The sequence below is a fragment of the Bubalus kerabau genome, chromosome 3, assembly GCF_029407905.1.
Source record: "Bubalus kerabau isolate K-KA32 ecotype Philippines breed swamp buffalo chromosome 3, PCC_UOA_SB_1v2, whole genome shotgun sequence".
In the NCBI taxonomy this organism is placed as follows: Eukaryota; Metazoa; Chordata; class Mammalia; order Artiodactyla; family Bovidae; genus Bubalus; species Bubalus kerabau.
Window position 1 is genome coordinate 74,115,944 of NC_073626.1, and position 20,677 is coordinate 74,136,620.

General features: G+C 37.6%; 1 protein-coding gene across 4 annotated transcripts in view; it reads right to left on the reverse strand.

Annotated features, from left to right (window-relative positions):
- Window positions 1-16,179: 16,179 nt before the first annotated feature.
- Window positions 16,180-20,677, reverse strand: part of MTX2 (metaxin 2) — a 76,195-nt gene continuing 71,697 nt past the window's right edge. For all 4 annotated transcript variants that reach the window (XM_055572140.1, XM_055572139.1, XM_055572141.1 and 1 more), the window contains one exon: window positions 16,180-16,641. In XM_055572140.1, coding sequence (XP_055428115.1) covers window positions 16,467-16,641 — 175 coding nt within the window. In that variant the 3' untranslated portion in view covers window positions 16,180-16,466. The remainder of the gene's footprint in view (window positions 16,642-20,677) is intronic.

Below are 20,677 nucleotides of genomic sequence, written 5' to 3' on the forward strand. Positions count from 1 at the left end.
AACTAAAGCCACATGGGGCCATCAACTTGGTTATTATCATTTAGCACTGAACACCAAGGTAGTCTACTAGTCACCCTCAATTAAGCAGACAGTAAGGGGAATATGTACTGTTTGAAAAGCTTTCCAGGATATTCCTTGTCTCCAAATTGAGAAACTTCTTTAAATGAAACCATATATTTGGGCTTCCCTGGTAGCTCAGACGGTAAAGTGTCTGCCTGCAATGCAGGAGACCTGGGTTCAATCCCCAGGTCGGGAAGATCCCCTGGAGAGGGAAATGGCAACCCACTCTAGTACTTTTGCCTGGAAAACTCAATGGATGGAGGAGCCTGGTAGGCTACAGTCCATGGGATTGCAAAAAGTCGGACACAACTGAGCAACTTCACTGGTTCACTGATATATCTTAAGTCACAAGTCGATGGATTCATAATGGTGTCGATCTGTTGAACATGGTCTAAAAACATATTTGTTTGGTGGGCATGTTGTTTTAATTTTTTTATGTTATTTAAAGGCCTTAAGTAGAAGGATACATTCTTCAGTTTGGCACAGCCCCCACTATTCCCTATTGTCTTAATATCCTGTCTCTCTTCATTCTAACTTTTGAATTGAGTTTGTGATCCCTAGCTAAATGGAGAGATATAAATAATAACCAAGAAAAAAAAAAACTAAGAAAATGACTTGGATGAAAATATGTGGCTAAATATATCCATAGAGTTTTCAAGAATCACAAATTATCTAAGCATCAATTTCTTCAGTTAAGAAATAGTCAAATAAGCAATGCTTGGCATGGTATCAAGATCTCTTGAAAACTGCACAGTATTATAAGTGATATGGAAACACAGAAGAGAGGAATGTAACCCACCCTAGATCTCAGGATAACTCGTAAGAACAGTTTTAGCCAAGATTTGAAATAAATGGAGAAAAACAGAATGAAACAAGAACCCTCTTCACTCAGTAACCAAATATCTTACAATTTTTAATAAAAAGTGAAGAAAAGTACCTGAAATTGAAATTCTAGACTATTGATTTACCACTGATTTGCTCTTTGAGAGAAAAATCTAAATAAATTAATGACAAAAAAATATAAATTGAATTGGTAGTCAAAAATCTACTCCACTCCCAAATCTAATAAACTTTAAGAATAACAATCACTATATCATGTAAGTTGCAGAGAACAGAGTGTTATCTAATTCACCGTTGTTGTTGTTTAGTCACTAAGTCGTGTCAAACTCTTACGACCCCATGGACTGTAGCCCACCAGGCTCCTCTGTCCATGGGACTTTCCCAGCAAGAATACTGGAGTGGATTGTCATTTTCTTCTCCAGAGGATCCTCCTGACCCAGGGATTGAATCTGTGTCTCTTACATTGGCAGGCTGATTCTTTACCACTGAGCCACCAGGGAAGCCCCCATCTAATTCATTACTTTATATCAACTTTATCCAGGTATAATTTGCATAGGAAAAAAATAGTTTGACAAATGCATACAATTTACAAACAACATCATAATACAGAATTTTTTCATCCCTCCCAGAAGTTCCCTTGTGCCCCTCTGTATTCAATCAAAAAGAAAAACAAATACCCCTCAAAACCAAATTATCTCACCCCAGGTAACCACTGATCTGTTGTCACTATAGGTTAACTTTTCGTGTTCTAGAATTTCATATATCCATACACAGAGTATATATTTTCACTTCTGGCCTCTTACCTTCAGCATAGGTAATGATACTGAGATTCATCAAGAGTGCTGCAAGTCATAGTAGTTTGTCTCTTTTATTCCGAGTTGTATTCCATTGTTTGAATAAACCATAATTTTTATCTATTCATCTGTGGATGGAATTTTGAGATTTTTTTTCAAATTCCATGCTATTATGAATTAAACTGCTGTGAACATTCACATACAAATCTTTAAATGGACATGGTTTCATTCCTCAAGGGCATACACTTAGAAGGGGATTTGCTTAGTCATATAGTACATGTATATTTAAGAAGCTTAGTTTTCCAAAATGCTTCCACCAATTTATATTCCCATGACAATGCACTCCAGTATTCTTGCCTGGAGAATCCCCACGGATATAGGAGCCTGGAGGGCTACACCCCATGGGTTGCAAAGAGTTGGACATGACTGAGCAACTAAGCACAGCACATCAATGTATGAGAATTCCAATTGTTCCACATCTATTTATTTATTTATTTACTTATTTTTAGCCACACTGTGCAGCAAGTGGGACCCTAGTTCCCTGGCCAGGAATCAAACCCATGCCCTCCACACTGGGAGGGCAGAGTCCCAACCACCAGACCACCAGCAAAGTGCCCTATTCCACATCTTTGTCAACACTTGATAATAAAACTTTCCAATTTTAGCCATTTTAATAGGTGTATAGTGGTATCTCATGGATTAATTTACTTTTACCTTATAACTAGTGACATTAAGCTCATTTTATGTATTTGCCATTTATATCCTCTCTTGTATAATGTCTGTGTATGTATTTTGTTCACTTTTTAATCTGGGCTGTCTTTTTATTGAATTCTAAGAGTTCTTTATCTGTTTTGGATACAAGACTTTTAATAGATACATTATTACAAAATGTTTTCTCCATCTGTTGCAAGCCTTTTCATTTTACAAAGTAGCTTTAGAAGAGCAGAATTTTAAATGAAGTTCAATTTTTCAATATTTTCTTTTTTCATAAGTGCTTTCTCTGTCCTATCTATAAAACTGTTGCCTACCCAAGGACACAAAGATCCCTTCCTTCTAGAACTGTTTTCTTCTAATTTTAAACTTTTACATTTAGATCTATAATACATTTTGGGTTAATTTTTGTGAATGATCAAAGTAATACTGGCTTTTTTTTCCCATATGATATTGAGTTATTCCAGAATCATCTGTCTAAAACATTATCCATTCTCCCCTTTGGAAATGTCTAGAGTTTTACTGATTTTCTCCATTGCGTCTGTTTTCTGAACTTAGCTGGGAGCTCAGCTGGTAAAGAATCCACTTGCAATATAGGAGATCCTGGTTTGATTCCTGGGTCGGGAAGATCCCCTGGAGAAGGGATAGGCTACGCACTCCAGTGTTCTTGGGCTTCCCTGGTGGCTTAGATGGTAAAGAAACTGCCTTATATATGGGAGAACTGGGTTTGATCCCTGTGTTGGGAAGATCTCCTGGAGGAGGGCATGACAACCCATTCCAGTATTTGAACTGTCTAGAGTTTTATGATTTTCTCTATTTTGCCTCTGCTTTCTATGTCATTTTGGGTTTATTCTCTCTATTGTTTGCCCACTTCCTATTTTATTGATTTTCATTGTTATTTCCTTAATTGTATTTACTGGGTAGGGGTTAATTGCTCTTCTTTTTTTCTGGATTCTAAAGGTGGAAGCTTAAATAACTGATTGAAAACTTTTTTCCTTTTCTAATATGAGTATGTAAAGCTATAGTTTTCCTTCTAGGCTCTGCTTAAATTAAATGCCACAAGCTTAGATATATTTTCATTATTCCTAAATTCAAAATATTTTCTAACATTCTTTGGATTTCTTCTTTGGCATGGATTATTTCTAAGTGCTCTGTTTAATTTCCAAGCATCAGGAGATCATCCATGACCTAAATTTACTCAGTTACTATTTGCTGAGCACCTGCCACATATGCTCAACAAGTGAGTAAGTGTCTGGAGGGAACAGGACAGATAAACAGCAGATCTCTATCCAGACTACTTAACGTGGCACAGTACCTGGCAAATTAAAGGTATTTACTGAATGAATGAATATAGCACTTTGGGGGATATGAAAATGAAATTTAATTAGAACTTAACTCTCAAGGGTATTCAGTTCAGTTCAGTTCTGTCGCTCGTAGTGTCCGACTCTTTGCGACCCCATGAATCATAGCACGCCAGGCCTCCCTGTCTATCACCAACTCCTGGAGTTCACTCAGACTCATGTTCATCGAGTCAGTGATGCCATCCAGCCATCTCATCCTCTGTCATCCCCTTCTCCTTCCACCTTCAATCTTTCCCAGTATCAGGATCTTTTCAAATGAGTCAGTTCTTTGAATCCGGTGGCCAAAGTATTGGAGTTTCAGCTTCAGCATCAGTCCTTCCAATGAACACCCAGGACTGATCTACTTTAGGATGGACTGGTTGGATCTCCTTGTAGACCAAGTGACTCTCAAGAGTCTTCTCCAACACCACAGCTCAAAAGCATCAATTCTTCGGCGCTCAGCTTTCTTCACAGTCCAACTCTCACACTCTTCCATGACCACTGGAAAAACCACAGCCTTGACTAGATGGACCTTGGTTGGCAAAGCAGGATCTCTGCTTTTTAATATGCTATCTAGGTTGGTCAAAACTTTCCTTCCAAAGAGTAAGCGTCTTTTAATTTCATGGCTGCAATCACCATCTGCAGTGATTTTGGAGCCCCAAAACATAAAGTCTGACACTGTTTCCCCATCTATTTCCCATGAAGTGATGGCACCAGATGCCATGATCTTCATTTTCTGAATGTTGAGCTTTAAGCCAACTTTTTCACTCTCCACTTTCCCTTTCATCAAGAGACTAGTTCCTCTTCCCTTTCTGCCATAAGGTGGTGTCATCTGCATATCTGAGGTTATTGATATTTCTCCTGGCAATCTTGATTCCAGCTTGTGCTTCTTCCAGCCCAGAGTTTCTCATGATGTACTCTGCATAGAAGTTAAATAAGCAGGGTGACAATATACAGCCTTGACATACTCCTTTTTGTATTTGGAACCAGTCTGTTGTTCCATGTCCAGTTCTAACTGTTGCTTCCTGACCTGCATACAGGTTTCTCAAGAGGCAGGTCAGGTAGTCTGGTATTCCCATCTCTCAGAATTTTCCAGTTTATTGTGGTCCACACAAAGGCTTTGGCATAGTCAATAAAACAGAAATAGATGTTTTTCTGGAACTCTCTTGCTTTTTCCATGATCCAGCAGATGTTGGCAATTTGATCTCTGGTTCCTCTGCCTTTTCTAAAACCAGCTTGAACATCTGGAAGTTCATGGTTCACGTACTGCTGAAGCCTGGCTTGCAGAATTTTGAGCATTACTTTACTAGCATGTGAGATGAGTGCAATTGTGTGGTAGTTTGAGCATTCTTTAGTTTAGTGATAAACAGTATGATTGATACCAAGGGATAAAGACTACTTGGGTATTTAGAACTTGCCAAAATAATGCTTCCTGTACTAATGAGAAATTCAGCACTTCTAAATTCTCCAAAAGAACAGATAAAGGATGCCTAATCTGTTATTGTCACCCTGCTTATTCAACTTATATGCAGAGTACGTCATGAGAAACACTGGACTAGATGAAGCACAAGCTGGAATCAAGATTGCCAGGAGAAATATCAATAACCTCAGACATGCAGATGATACTACCCTTATGGCAGAAAGTGAAGAAGAACTAAAAAGCCTCTTGATGAAAGTGAAAGAGGAGAGTTAAAAAGTTGGCTTAAAGCTCAACATTCAGAAAATGAAGATCATGGCATCCAGCCCCATCACTTCATGGCAAATAGGTGAAGAAACAGTGAAACAATGCTGACTTTATTTTTTTGGGCTCCAAAATCACTGCAGATGGTGACAGCAGCCATGAAATTAAAAGACGCTTACTCCTTGGAAGGAAAGTTATGACCAACCTAGACAGCATATTAAAAAGCAGAGACATTACTTTGCCAACAAAGGTCTGTCTAGTCAAGGCTATGGTTTTTCCAGTAGTAATGTATGGATGTAAGAGTTGGACTATAAAGAAAGCTGAGCACAGAAGAATTGATGCTTCTGAACTGTGGTGTTGGAGAAGACTCTTGAGAGTCCCTTGGACTGCAAGGAGATCCAACTAGTCCATTCTAAAGGAGATCAGTCCTGGGGGTTCATTGGAAGGACTGATGTTGAAGCTGAAACTCCAATATTTTGGCCACCTCATGCGAAGAGCTGACTCATTATAAGACCCTGATGCTGGAAAAGATTGAGGGCAGGAGGAGAAGGGGACAACAGAGGATGAGATGGTTGGATGGTATTATCGACTCAATGGATATGAGTTTGGGTAAACTCCAGGAGTTGGTGAAGAAAAGGGAGGCCTGGCGTGCTGTGGTTCATGGGGTTGCAAAGAGTTGGACATGACTGAGCGACTGAACTGAACTGAATCTGTTATTGCTTTTAGTTAGAAAAAACTTGTAACATCACACAGTCAAATGACTGTCAATAAATAATACCATGGATCTACCCAATATCGCTAGTGGGTTAAATTACTGTTTACACAATTTTAGGTTTATATGCAAGAACATATCATAGATTGTTAACTAATTTTCCAGTCTATTTAAAAAATCAACTATCATAATAAACAACTAGCTAGAGAATTATCTTTCCTACTTTTTAAAGAGACATTTTAAAAATTCATTAATTTACTTAATTTCATTCATTAGCTTTGTCTTTTCAAAAACACAAAAGAGTGTCTTTTGAAACTCCATGTGTGGTCAGTAATGAGACTGTCATATGTTTTTCCTCATGGCACATTCTACTTCTCTTTCAGTTTCCCTGTTTGTGATAAAAATTCTCAATAATATCCTTAAGTACATATCTTATTTAGTCCAACAGAAAAAAGTAAATTCAACTGGGAATTCAAACTAAATATGTACAAAAAAAGCTAAAAATAGCAACATCTTTATTGTTTTTTCATTTCTCTGATTTTATAGGAATGAAACATTACATTGATGAAGTATATTGTATTAAACTCAGTGAGCCAATGTTTCTGATTTAAAGGAAAAAAATCACCATAAAATTAATCATTTTCCTGATCTAAGCTACACTATAGTCTTTCATATATTAGCTTTAAAATAACTTTAGTTTTAAAACCTAGGCAATGAAAAACAAGGAGCTAAACCCAAGAAACAACTTTGTACCTATGAATGGTATCTCTTTTAAATGTATGATTAAACCAAAATGAAATAATTACATGTTCAAAATGAACAAAATGCACATGTTATGTGGAGGCAGAGAGATTTAAGTATGCTGTCCCCTCTGGAGTACAATTTCAACCCAGTAGTTATTGAAAGTGCATACATTACATATTTGCATATGAAACCCACATACTGAATAATATCTAACACATCAAGACATTGATCTGATAATCAGCATAGATCAACATCACCTACGATATTAGGTAATATGTTAATTTGACATACTTTGTAAAAATTTTCAAAATACCTAGTAAATAAAAGGGTTTGTTTTTTAACGTAAAGCCTTTTCTATCACTCATTAATGGAGGAAATTAGGAATCAGGAAGGATAAACACTGTTTTTCAAATTAGAATCAATATTTCAATCTGATATAATCTCATCAAGTAGGCAGGTGAGGATAAAATGAATACTATATACCTTTTGAGTTTAAATAGAATGTGAGCAAATCAAATAAGCTGTGTTTCAGAACTTCATAAAGATTAGTAATTATGATATAAACAAATATATCTATCATTCAAGCAATAAATGTTATCAATTGGCACTAAACTTCTTCATCCTAACTAATCTTAACAAAAACCATCTGAAGCATTACAATATCTTAAAATACTTTCTAATTCATTCTGAGTAATTAAAGTTATACCTGATGCTATTTCACTATTAATTACAATCTACTGCATTTTAATTATTTGAAAGCTGAAAACATATTAAAATAATTTTAACTTACTTCTGGAAAAAAAGAAAGCGAAAGTTGCTCAGCCATGTCCAACTCTTTGCGAACCCATGGACTGTAGCCTGTCAGGCTCCTCTGTCCATGGGAGTTTCCAGGCAAGAATACTGGAGTGGGTAGCTTATCCCTCCTCCAGGGGGTCTTCCCAACTCAGGGATCGAACCTAGGTCTCTTGCATTGCAGGAAAAGTGAAGTCAAAAGTGAATGGCAAGCTGAGGACAAAGATCCACAGTCCCTATGAACACAGTGGGTTAATTTATGCATGATACAAAGATCACTTGTAAATCAGTAAGGAAAAGAAACAATCCAATTGGCTACAGATAAAATCCAAGATTACATATAACTAATAAAGATATGAAAATGTTTAATCTCACTTATATAAAGACACAAAGTCAAAAAGTTAATGAAATGTTACTTTTCACTTAGATTGGCAAATATTTAAGTGTTTCACGGTGAAACACAGTTTTGTGGGATGTAAACTGACTTAATTTAGCTATATAACCTTGAACAAATTTCTTAATTTCTCTGTAAGCCCTTAGTTTTCTCATCTCTAATATGGGGATAATATTACATCACAGAGTTACTGTGAAGAACATATTTTTAATATCTGTAAAGAACTTAGAATAATGCCTCAAAACTGCAAGTACTGTAAGTCTTTACTCAATAAATACACTATTAAAAAATTAAAATAATTTTTTTAGAGCAGTTTTAGGTTCACAGCAAAACTGAAGAGAAAGTACAAAGACTTCCCTTATACTCCCTGCCCCCACATATGTGTAGCTTCTCCCCCATTATCAACATCCCTCAACACAGTGGGGTACGATTGTTACAACTAATGAACCCACAATGACATATCGTAGTCACTCAAAGTCCACTGTTCGCAGTTCATTCTTGGTATTATATATTCTATGGGTTTCGACAAGTATACATTTTTTAGAAGGATAATTTGACAATGTAAACTCTTAAAACTTACCAAAAGCAAGAACAACAAATTTCCACCATTAAAAATTAACACTTCAGAAATATTTACATATTTAAAGATATATGTTCAAGAATGTTTATTACACTATAACATATACACTGTAAACCATCTAAGTCCCTTATTAATGAGGGTGATAAACTTACTATACGCCTTGATATAATGAACATGTAACTGCTAACCATATGTCCATAATATTCTACCCAAAAGCCCATAAACTGTCAGAATATATATGTATTTTAAAAGAATATATCTATAGCAACAGTGGAAAACAAACACACACAAAAGGGCTACTAAGGGGCACAAATTCTGAAGAACTTCTGATTTAAAAAATGATGCAGATGGCATAAAATTTATACAGAAATAAGTTTGGAGGAAACCAAAGCTCCAAGTTGAAGCAGAAAGTTATCTCAGAAAAATGACAGGAGTCTAAGGCAACTCCACTGGCAGGTGGCACCTTATACAAAGTGCAGGAAGGATTTTAGGGATTCAAGCGGTTAATTAGGAAAATGAATTCAGAGCAGGTGGGCTAGTGGAGCTCTCCGTCAACTTTGGCTAAGAAGCAAGTGCTCAACAGCAGTAGAGTATTTGCTCTCAGAATGGTGCAGCGAGCACAGATCTGAGGCTAGAGACAGTGAGGCACACAAACAACTAATCCCAAGGAGGAGAAACAACATACTCACACACTGCCACCACACTCTATTTAGAAGCACATTGTGAAAATGAAAGGAACCAGATAAAGTAATGTAACGAGCATCCACAAAGAAATGCATAGCAATACTCAAAGACAGATAAGCAGACAACCAAGAACAGGCAAACATACAAAGAAAACCAATTCCATGGGAGAAAGACTCCAAAATTCAACAGAAAACTGCATCCCAGAACAGTGCTCACAAATATTCATAGAAATAAATAATCCAGGCCTTCAAAAGACAAAATTGACATTATCCAACATCAAAAAGTTACCACATATGCAAAGCAGGGAAATATAACCTGTAATAAGGGGGGAAATCAGTTTATATGCAGCAAGATATAAAACTTTCAAGAAGTACTTAAAAGAAAACTATAAATGAATGGAGATATTTCCCATGTTTTAAGAGCAGAAATAATATGTTTAAGCTTATCAACTCCCATCTAATTAATTTAAAAACAGGATATTCCATTTTTATTTAACATTAATGTAAGGTGCAGTTTACCACAATCTGACAAGTAAAAAACAAAAGTTTGAAAGAAACACAACTCCCATTATCTAGGAATTATATTATCTACAGAAAACCAAAAAGGATCCTTAGAAAGACCATTAGAATAAAAACATTCAACAAGATGACTGGATAGATCACATACAAAAATCATGAAGATTTTGTATATCAACAATTTGCATTTGGAATTATTTATAATGGCTAAAAATAGAAAGAGGGAGAACATAGAAACAAATCAACAAAAGATTTTCAAAACCTCTATGAAGAAAAACCTTATTGAAGGACATTAAAGAGATACGCAGCATGACACGTTCATGAATATAAAAATTGGATTTTGTGATTCTTCCCAAAATAATTCAGAGATTCAATGTAAATACAATCAAAATTCCACTTTTTGTTTTTGATGGAATTTAAAAAATTGATTCTAAAACTTACACTGAAGTGCAAAGGTCCAACTTCATTTTAAATGGGGGATTTGCCTTATCACATATCAAAATTTGACATAAAATATAGTAACTAAGAGAATTTGATTTTGTTGCCAAATAGGATAGCCATACATGGACCAGACCAATGTAACAGAACAACTAAGAAACAATCCTATGTGCAAACTGATAATACAATTGGGATTGTGGACCAGTAGGAAAAAGTCAAACCAAATAATAAAATCAGTAAATGATGCTGGGAAAATTAGTTATCCATTTGAGACAATAAAGAAATTAAACAGCCACCTCAAACAATTAAAAAAGAATATTCCAGATACATTAAGAAATTTAGTATAAGAGGCAAAACTTGTATAGGAATATGTTGGGGAGTAGTTTTATAAACTCCAGGGTGATGAATACAGTGTGGATTGGTGTTCAACATTCATGATATTACCCTTTCCTACAGAAGCTAGAAAGTTAAAACCTACATCTTCCAGACACTTTACAAATAGGGTTTTGGATATTATTTAGAGTAAGCCAATCAGATGCATTTGTGAAAGATTTGAAAAGCAAAAGTGAGGTGAGAGGTACGATTCTACTCTTTCTCTGGTAGCATTATCATATAGGCTCTGTTTCTTTTGTAAGTAGCATCAGTAGGGACTTCCCCTGTGGCTCAGCTGGTCAAGAATCCACCTGCAATTCAGGAGACCCGGGTTCGATCCCTGGGTTGGGAAGATCCCCTGGAGATGGGAATGGCTACCCACTCGAGTATTCTGGCCTGGAGAATTCCATGGACTGTATAGTCCCTTGGGTCACAAAGAGTCTGACACGACTGAGCATCAGTAGAGGCCCTGGTATCCAGCCACTAGCTTTGTGAAGTTAAGAGGAAGGGCTTGAAGAGGCATCTGTTTTTGCTAATGCTTACTACAGCAAGCATTATCTGATTCTTGCTCAGAATGCTGCAGCAGTGAGCAAAGCATTCCAATCATGGTAGCTTCTTGATCACAACAGTGAGAAATGGCTGTGGAGCCCGTGGCTTCCTGATCACAGAAGAGGCAAGAGCTTCACTGATGACCCAGTTCTGTGGAGTCGTTACTGCAAGTACAGCCTAGTGTTTCTTTAGTACTCTCAGTGATCCTGTAAGCCATTTAATACAATAAATGCTCTCCTGCTTGAACACTCTAAAGTGAATTCTGTTGGGATTTTTGTTTTTTAACGTTTTAGATTAATGGAGTCATCATAAATTATGCCAAAAAACTCTACAGAACACAGGAGCCAGGTAGGCAGAGTTTAGCTGGGCTTTTGTAGAACAGTTCTTCAAGCTAACCAATCCCTGAAGAACTTAACTTTTTCTTTCTTTCAGGTTGAATATAGGAGTGCTGTGCAGGTGAGATTATACTTCTCTCAACATGTCTGCTGTCAGTTTCACATTGTCTTTCTCTACAAATTTTTACAAAAAGTAAACTGAATGTGCTTAAGAATTTCACAAAGTGTTCTTTCGGTGTTACTTTGACATATTGTTTTTTAAGGTCTCCCCCTCTGTTGATATAAGTAGGCAAGAACTTACAAGGGGAACACCAAAATAAGTTCGCAGAAATATTTTGCTTAACATCATACAATGGGTGGGTATAGTTTTCAGTTACCTGCTCTGTGACACTGAGATATACCATAACAATACTGGTTCCCAAGACTGTGTCCACTGGATTGATTAAAATACAGAAAATAAACCCAGCACAGGGACTTAGGAGTCACTTCCCATGGAAAGTAAATAAGGCCGTATTTTGGAGTCCCATGAATGACAGGACTGTAAAACTGAAGCCTGACTCATATATAATGATTGGGAAGGATGTTCTGCATAAACAGAGGACAAAAAGCTCAAATCATGAAGGTAAAGATTGATCATCACCGACTATATAAAAATTAAGAACTTCTGTACATTAGAATACATCATAAAGGGAATGAAAAGACAACAAACTAGGAGATATCTGTAACATTTATAATCAAGAAGACATTAATATCAATGATACAAATAGGATTCTGATAAGTCGTAAGAGTAGCAAACAACCCAGTAGAAAAAGTCTCCAAAACTTTGGCCGCCTGATGCGAAAAGCCAACTCACTGGAAAAGACCCTGATGCTGGGAAGGATGGAGAGCAGAAGAAGGGGATGACAGAGGATGAGCTGGTTGGATGGCATCACCGACTCGATGGACATGAATTTGAGCAACCTCAGAGAGATGGTGAAGGCCAAGGAAGCCTGGCATGCTGCAGTCCATGGGGTCACAAAGAGTCAGACACGACTGAGTGACTGAACAGCAAGTAATCACTTCAAAAAAAAAAGAAAATGCCCAATAAACATAGATGTAGGGGCTTCACTGCTGGCTCAGGGGCAAAGAATCCACCTGCCAGTGCAGGAGACACAGGTTCATTCCCTGATCCAGGAAGATTCCACATGCCTCAGAACAACTAAACCTGTGCACCACAACCACTGAGCCTGTGCTCTAAAGCCTGGGAGCGGCAACTACTCAGCCCATGTGCCAAACTACTGACGTCCATGAGCCCTAGAGCCTGTGCTCCACAAAAGAGAAGCCACAGAAACAAGAAGCCCACACACTGCAACTAGAGAGTAGCCTTCACAGCCAGGAAGAACCAGAACAGCTAAGAATAGATAAATAAACGTAACTGTATCAACTCATTGATGTCACCTGGAAAATACTAATTAAAAACCAATTAGCAAAAAAAACTAATAATTCCAAATGTTTGCAAAGTAGCTAAGTGTATAAGAGTGTTAACTGGACAATTTGGAATTACCTAGAGAAGTTAAACAGACACATACCTGACAACCCAGTGATTATATGCCTAAGTATATACCCTGGAAAACTTCATACATATTTATATCAGGACAGAATGTACAGAATTGTACAATGTACAGAATTGTTCATAAGCAGCATATTTTATAACAGCAAATTTCTGTAACAACCAAAATGTCCACTGACAAGAGAACAGAGAAAAGAAGTGCTATGTTTGCATATAAAAGAACACTATGTAAAAAAGTCGGCTTAAAGCTCAACATTCAGAAAACTAAGATCATGGCATCTGGCCCCATCACTTCATGGCAAATAGGTGGGGAAACAGTGGAAACAGTGGCTGACTTTATTTTTGGAAGCTCCAAAATCACTGCAGATCGTGACTGCAGCCATGAAATTAAAAGATGCTTACTCCTTGAAAGCAAAGTTATGACCAACCTAGACAGCATATTCAAAAGCAGAGACATTGCTTTGTCAAACAAAGGTCTGTCTAGTCAAGATTATGGTTTTTCCAGTAGTCATGTATGGATGTAAGAGTTGGACTATGAAGAAAGCTGAGTGTGGAAGAATTGATGCTTTTGAACTGTGGTGTTGGAGAAGACTCTTGAGAGTCCCTTGGACTGCAAGAAGATCCAATCAGTCCATCCTAAAAGAGATCAGTTCTGGGGGTTCATTGGAAGGACTGATGTTGAAGCTGAAACTCCAATACTTTGGCCACCTGATGCGAAGAGCTGACTCATTTGAAAAGACCCTGATGCTGGGCAAGATTGAGGGCAGGAGGGGACAACAGAGGATGAGATGGTTGGATGGCATCACCAACTCAATGGACACGGGTTTGGGTAGACTCTGGCAGTTGGTGATGGACAGGGAGGTCTGGCGTGCTGTGCTTCATGGGGTCGCAAAGAGTCGGACATGACTGAGCGACTGAACTGAACTGAACCACTGCTAGGTACAACAAAATGAGTGAAATTTTTAAATGTAATATTGTGTGAAAGAAACAAAACAGAAGATGCATAGATTGTGATTCCATTTATATAAACATCAAAAGCAAAAAATTAAATCATGGGAATGGTTAACACAAAATTCACTATAATGGCAACTTCCAGTGGTAGAAAGGGACTGGGATTAGATGAACATAGTGTGAAATAACAAGAAAATATTTTTAAGAATATGTTTCTATATTACATCTTCAAAAGCTGACTTATATGAACTTACGTGCAACATACATTATAAAGCATATAAAAAAAAGGGGGGAGGGACAGACCTCCCTGAGTTGCTAACTGTTGAAGTGAGGTAGGTTCATAGGTACATGGGAATTCTTTTTATTTTCTCTTCATGTTTGAAATTTTTCATAATAAAGCCACTTTAAAAATTCAGCACTTTTAATTCTAAATGAGCATTTCTTACCTCAAGAATAAAAAGCAACCCAGATTCCCAGATTTCCCATTTCAGAATGTAAAGAAAAGCACTGCTCCCTATCTTGTAATAATGATAAACACCATACAAAAATTCATTCTGGTTCTTGAACCCAGCTGAAAGCTGAGGTTGCAGGGCCAACTAACCCAAATCGAAGGAGAGGAGGGACATGAGCACCAGTTTACCCGAAAAAGATACTACTGGACAATAGTAAGAACTTAGCTAATACTTTAATGACTAAAGGCGGAGTGTGAGCTAACAAAAGACCATCAAAACCTTGGAGGCCACAAACCAAGACGAATTCACATTTACTCACAGGATTTTCTTGAAGGACCTCACAGGAAGTTCACCAAAAAAAAGGAAAAAGAAAAGAAAAAATGGGGGACATGGCAGGAAACTTAGAAACTGTCCCTTATGGTTCCTTGGAGAGAACAGCAGCATTTACAAGAATGTATTAATTTCCTTTAATAATGCTATTATTAAAAAAAAAGAATCTTATCCAGTATAAAAAAACCATACAAAAATACAGAACCAAAAAACCTGTCATAAGAATTATACAAAAGCACACATAAATTGGAATATTTTTAAATAATACAAATTACAAAATTAGTTCAGCAAAGCTATAATAAATAGTACTACAGTCAAAAGGGAGAACCCAATGTTTACGTGGGACTTGGGTTAAGGAGAACCTAATGCATTCCTTAAAAGGTATAAATCTATCATCTTAATAAAAAATTATAGTGTTCTTTAAAAAAGCCAAACAGATGCCAAGACCGCCTGGGTTTGAATTCCAATTCTACCACTTACTAACTCCATGACTTTATTATTCTTTTTGTGTCTCCATTTCCTCTTGTGTGAACTGGGAATAATAACCTTTATGGGTTTTGTAAGGATTAAATGAGTTAAAATGTCTAGTACATAAATGTAAAAGTACTACTAGTCTAGACTATTTTAAGAAATGATTTTTACATCTGACTCTTATAGCATCCCTGGTTTTACATAAAATATTCAAAAAACTGAAAGAAACACAGCATATAATCCTAGTGTCTAGGTATAAATAAGTACTTCTGTGAAAACTATCCGCAGAAAACAAAAGTGTAAAGCAAGTGTTAGTCTCTCAGTTGTGTCGGACTCTTTCTGACCACCTGGACTGTAGCCAGCAGGCCCCTCTGTTCATGGAATTCTCCAGACAAGAATACTGAAGTGGGTTGCCACTTCCTACTGCAGGGGATCTTCTCGACCCAGGGATCAAATCTGGGTCTCCTGCATTGCAGGCAGACTCTTTACCGTCAAGCCTACAGGGAAGCCTCAACTTCCCCACAAAAGGAATAATATTAAAATATTCTATTCCAAAAGAAATTTAAAAAAAGTTAAGTTCTTAAAACTATTTTTTTATCAAATGTAAATTATAGCTACTCTGATAAAATGTTTTTAAGTTCAATAGATTGAGGTAAGAAAAATGCTCTTAAATCTGTTCCAGGATTTAAATGCTTTGTAATCATTTGCATTTTCTAAGTACACTGTTAAGATCGTATTTTCCATGACCAGGTTCATCATGTAGCTAGTAATCTTGGGAGTATGGAACACAAATTACTGCCTTAGAAAAGACACTACTTATTACACATATAAAGCTCAAAGAGCAGCTTTTAGAAAGATGGAAAGTATTAATAAATACACCAGCCATTTAGTTGTTTGAGCTTTATTTTTATATGCATACATGTGCCAAAAACACAAAAATTTCAAAGATACAGGGTACAACATATCAAATGAAATCATTTAAAATTATTTTAATGTAGACACAAGTAACAGTACAAAGTACATGTATATGATACATTATATAATTTTCTCTGAGGTTTTGAAGAGCAGTATTTGGGGCTTTGAATTCTGATACTATTATCTATTACATCATTCAAGTAACACATATTTCAAAAATTTAAATTTTTTAATAATAACTAAATTTACACATAACTCTAAGACAATCTGATAGATGAGCTGCCTTTGCCAAAATAGTGTTGTTCAATTCTTCTACAGAAAGCAAGGAGGTTGCTGTAGTTTTTCACCTTCTCAGAAAGTTCATCATTGGTCATTTGTGTAGTAAGAATGGTATACAGATGGCCAAACACCAGTGCGTCTAGTTCAGTAGGCCTAAGACAAAAGCAGAAATGAGAGCAACATGAACAGCGTTTAACTTACAAGGCAGAACATACACTATTTTTTAAAAAAACACTTTATTGTTATAGTAAAGGAAAAAACTAACAAGAAATAAATCCTACCCCAACCTGATAGAATTTATTCTATTTTAACTAGAGTTTCTGTTAAAAAATATGAAAACTTTTGAACCATGATTTGCTAGTTATGTGACTTGCTTTCTCAAATAGTGTGTGTGTGTGTGTGTGCGTGCGTGTTAGTCGCTCAGTTGTGTCCAGCTCTTTGCGATCCCATGGACTGTAGCCCACCAGACTCCTCTGTCCATGAAATTCTCCAGGCAAGAACACTGGAGTGGGTTGCCATTCCCTTCTCCAGGAGATCTTCCCAACCCAGCGACTGAACCCAGGTCTATTGTGGGAAGATTCTTTACCGTCTGAGCCACCAGGGAAGCCCAAAGTCTCTCAGTCATGTTCAACTCTTTACAACTCCATAGACTACACAATCCACAGAATTCTCTAGGCCAAAATACTGGAGTGGGTAGCCTTTTCATCCTCGAGGGGATCTTCCCAACCCAGGGATCAAATCCAGGTCTCCCACACTGCAAGGGGTTCTTTACCAGCTGAGCCACAAGGGAAACCCAAGAATAATGGAGTGGGCAGCCTATTCCTTCTCCAGTGGATCTTCCTGACCCAGGAATCAAACTGAGGTCTCCCGCATTGCAGGCAGATTCTTTAACAACTGAGCTATCAGGGAAGCCCTTCTTAAACAGTAGTATCATTTAAATGTGTTAAAATAATATTAGTGTAAATAATCACATTCATTTTATTAAGTTATTCACTAAATATACAACAGGTCTCCAATGAGCCAGTAACTGTGCCAGATGATAAAGATATAAGAGTAAGAAAGCAAGTTTACTTACCCTTTTTAAAATAAACTTAGCTTTCTGAATGATATACAAGAATGGCTATAACAAAAATTTTTCTAGGGTTTTTTTTTCCCCCTTTAATTAAATATCCCTAACGGAGAGGCACCCCACTCCAGTACTCTTGCCTGGAAAATCCCACGGACGGAGGAGCCTGGTGGGCTGCAGTCCATGGGGTCACAAAGACTCGGACATGACTGAGCGACTTCACTTTCACTTTTCACTTTTATGCACTGGAGAAGGAAATGGCAACCCACTCCAGTGTTCTTGCCTGGAGAATCCCAGGGACGGGGGAGCCTGGTGGGCTGCCGTCTCTGGGGTCGCACAGAGTCGGACACGACTGAAGTGACTTAGCAGCAACAAAAAGATGAAATTTATCTACCTTGCTACCAATGGTCTATATATGGGATATCACAATTTACATTATATTAAAATAATTACAGTAGACCTGTGAACAACACTGGCTGGAATTGTTGTTAAGGCCCACTTATATGCCAAGTTTTTTTTCAATAAATAGATACTACATTACTACACAATCCATGGTTGATTGAATCAGTTTGTGGATGCAGAGCCACAGACACAAAGATCTGATTCTAAAGTTATACATGGATTTTCAACTGTAGCAGAGGGTCAGCACCCTGAACCCTCTCATTATACTGCATTAGCATGATATTGGGCTTCCCTGATGGCTCAGATGATAAAGAATCCGCCTGCTATGGGGAAGACATGGGTTCAATCCCTGGGTCAGTAAGATTCCCTGGAGGAGGGCGTGGCAACCCACTCCAGTATTTGCCTGGAGAATCCCCATGGACAGAGGAGCCTGGAGGGCTACAGTCCATGGGGCTGCACAGAGTCGAACACGACTGAGTGACTAAGCACAGCACAATATTACTAAAAGGAGAAAACACATCATTATATGCCATCAGTAATTATTGCTGTCAATCCTACAGTGGTAGTCCTAAATTATAGAGAAAACATGTTAATCCACCTGAAATGTAAAAATATGTTGCAGTAACCTGGTTTGGCAAAACAGACCTTTTCAGTTCAGTTCAGTCGCTCAGTCATGTCCAACTCTTTGCGACCCAATGGACTGCAGCACACCGGCCCTCCCATCAGTTGTCCATCACCAACTCCCGGAGTTTACTCGAACTCATGTCCATTGAGTTGGTGATCCCAACCAACCATCTCATCCTCTGTTGTCTCCTTCTCCTCCCACCTTTGATCTTTTCCATCTTTTCCAGCATCAGGGTCTTTTCAAATGAGTCAATTCTTCACATCAGGTGGCCAAAGTATTGGAGTTTCAGCTTCACCATCAGTCTTCCCAGTGAATATTCAGGACTGATCTTCTTTAGGATGGACTGGTTGGATCTCCTTGCATTCCAAGGGACTCTCAGGAGTCTTCTCCAACACCACAGTTCAAAAGCATCAATTCTTCAGTGCTCAGCCTTCTTCACAGTCCAACTCTCACATCCATACATGACTACTGGAAAAACCATAGCCTTGACTAGATGGACCTTTGTTGGCAAAGTAATGTCTCTGCTTTTTAATATGCTGTCTAGGTTGGTCATAACTTTTCTTCCAAGGAGCAAGTGTCTTTTAATTTAATGGCTGCAGTCACCATCTGCAGTGATTTTGGAGCCCCCCCAAATAAAGTCTGTCACTGTCTCCACTGTTTTCCCATCTACTTACCATGAAGTGATGGGACCAGATGCCATGATCTTAGTTTTCTGAATGTTGAGTTTTAAGCCAATTTCTTCACTCTCCTCTTTCACTCTCATCAAGAGGCTCTTTAGTTCTTCTTCACTTTCTGCCATAAGGGTTATGTCATCTGCATATCTGAGGTTATTGATATTTCTCCCAGCAATGAGGTTCTGTCAAATCCTAATTCTGCCACTAACTTACTAGCTATGTAGCCTTGATCGTCACTCATGAATGACCTCTTATAGTTGCATGACTTTATATGTCTTCATGTTACTAATTCCTAAATATTTATCTCCAGCCTGAGTCTCTCCCCTGAAGTCCAGAATAATACATTCAAATATCTCCACATGAATGTTCAATAAGGATCTCAAATCAGCTTGTCTCCTCATCTCAAAATAAAAGTCTATATGCACCTATATGCACCACCTGTTCAAGCCAAAAATGTGAGTTCCGCTTGAGTCTTCTCTTATCCTCTCACATCTATTAGCAAGCCGGGTGAGACATAACCACCAAAATGCGTGCTGAATACCACCACTTATCTATTATTATCTCCTCCTCTGAGCCACCATCATCTCACCAAGACCACTGTACTCTCCTACTGTATCTCCCTGCTTCTACTTAACTGCTCTGCTACTTTTTAAAAAATATCACCAGCTCATACCACGCCAAGCATAAAACATTCCAATGAATTTCCATTCTACTTACACTAACATGCAAACTCCTTACCCAAAGCATACAAGTCTCAGATGATCTGGCTCTGGCTTACCTCTTCAGCCATACCTCCTACCATTTTCAACACACAACCATAAATGGCTTTGATTCTTCCTTCTGAACATAAACTAGCCAATTTTAGGGACTTGACCCAACTACTCCTGCTACCTGGAACACTCTTCCCTTGATTTCACATTGCTGGCTCCTCCTTGTTTTTCAGAATACAGCTTAAATGTCACATCTGAAAGTCTCCCCTGACCATGCAAACTAAAGTGGGCATATAGTCACTTACTGTGATGTGATCCTATTTTAATTCTCTATATGGCACTTAAAACTTTCTCATATTTGTCTTTAATCGTCTGTCTCCTTCCACCAGGACACTGTCTACTTGTTTCCTGTTATGTCCCCATTATCTAGAACAACGTCTGGCCCAAAGTAAGTTCTCAATAAGTATATGTTTAATGAATCAATAAATCACTTTAAGAAAACTTTTAGGTTTTTATTTCAAATCCACTCCCCAGGTGAAAGGGAACAAATGACTCAGTCTTTGTATAAGTGTTTTAACAGGTATCACATCAGCAAGGTTGTGTGTATACAACAGATAGTACAGATTTTGACTTTCATTTTAAAAATATGAATTTCCCTGGTGGCTCAGATGGTAAAGAATCTGCCTGCAATGCAGGAGACCCGGGTTCAATC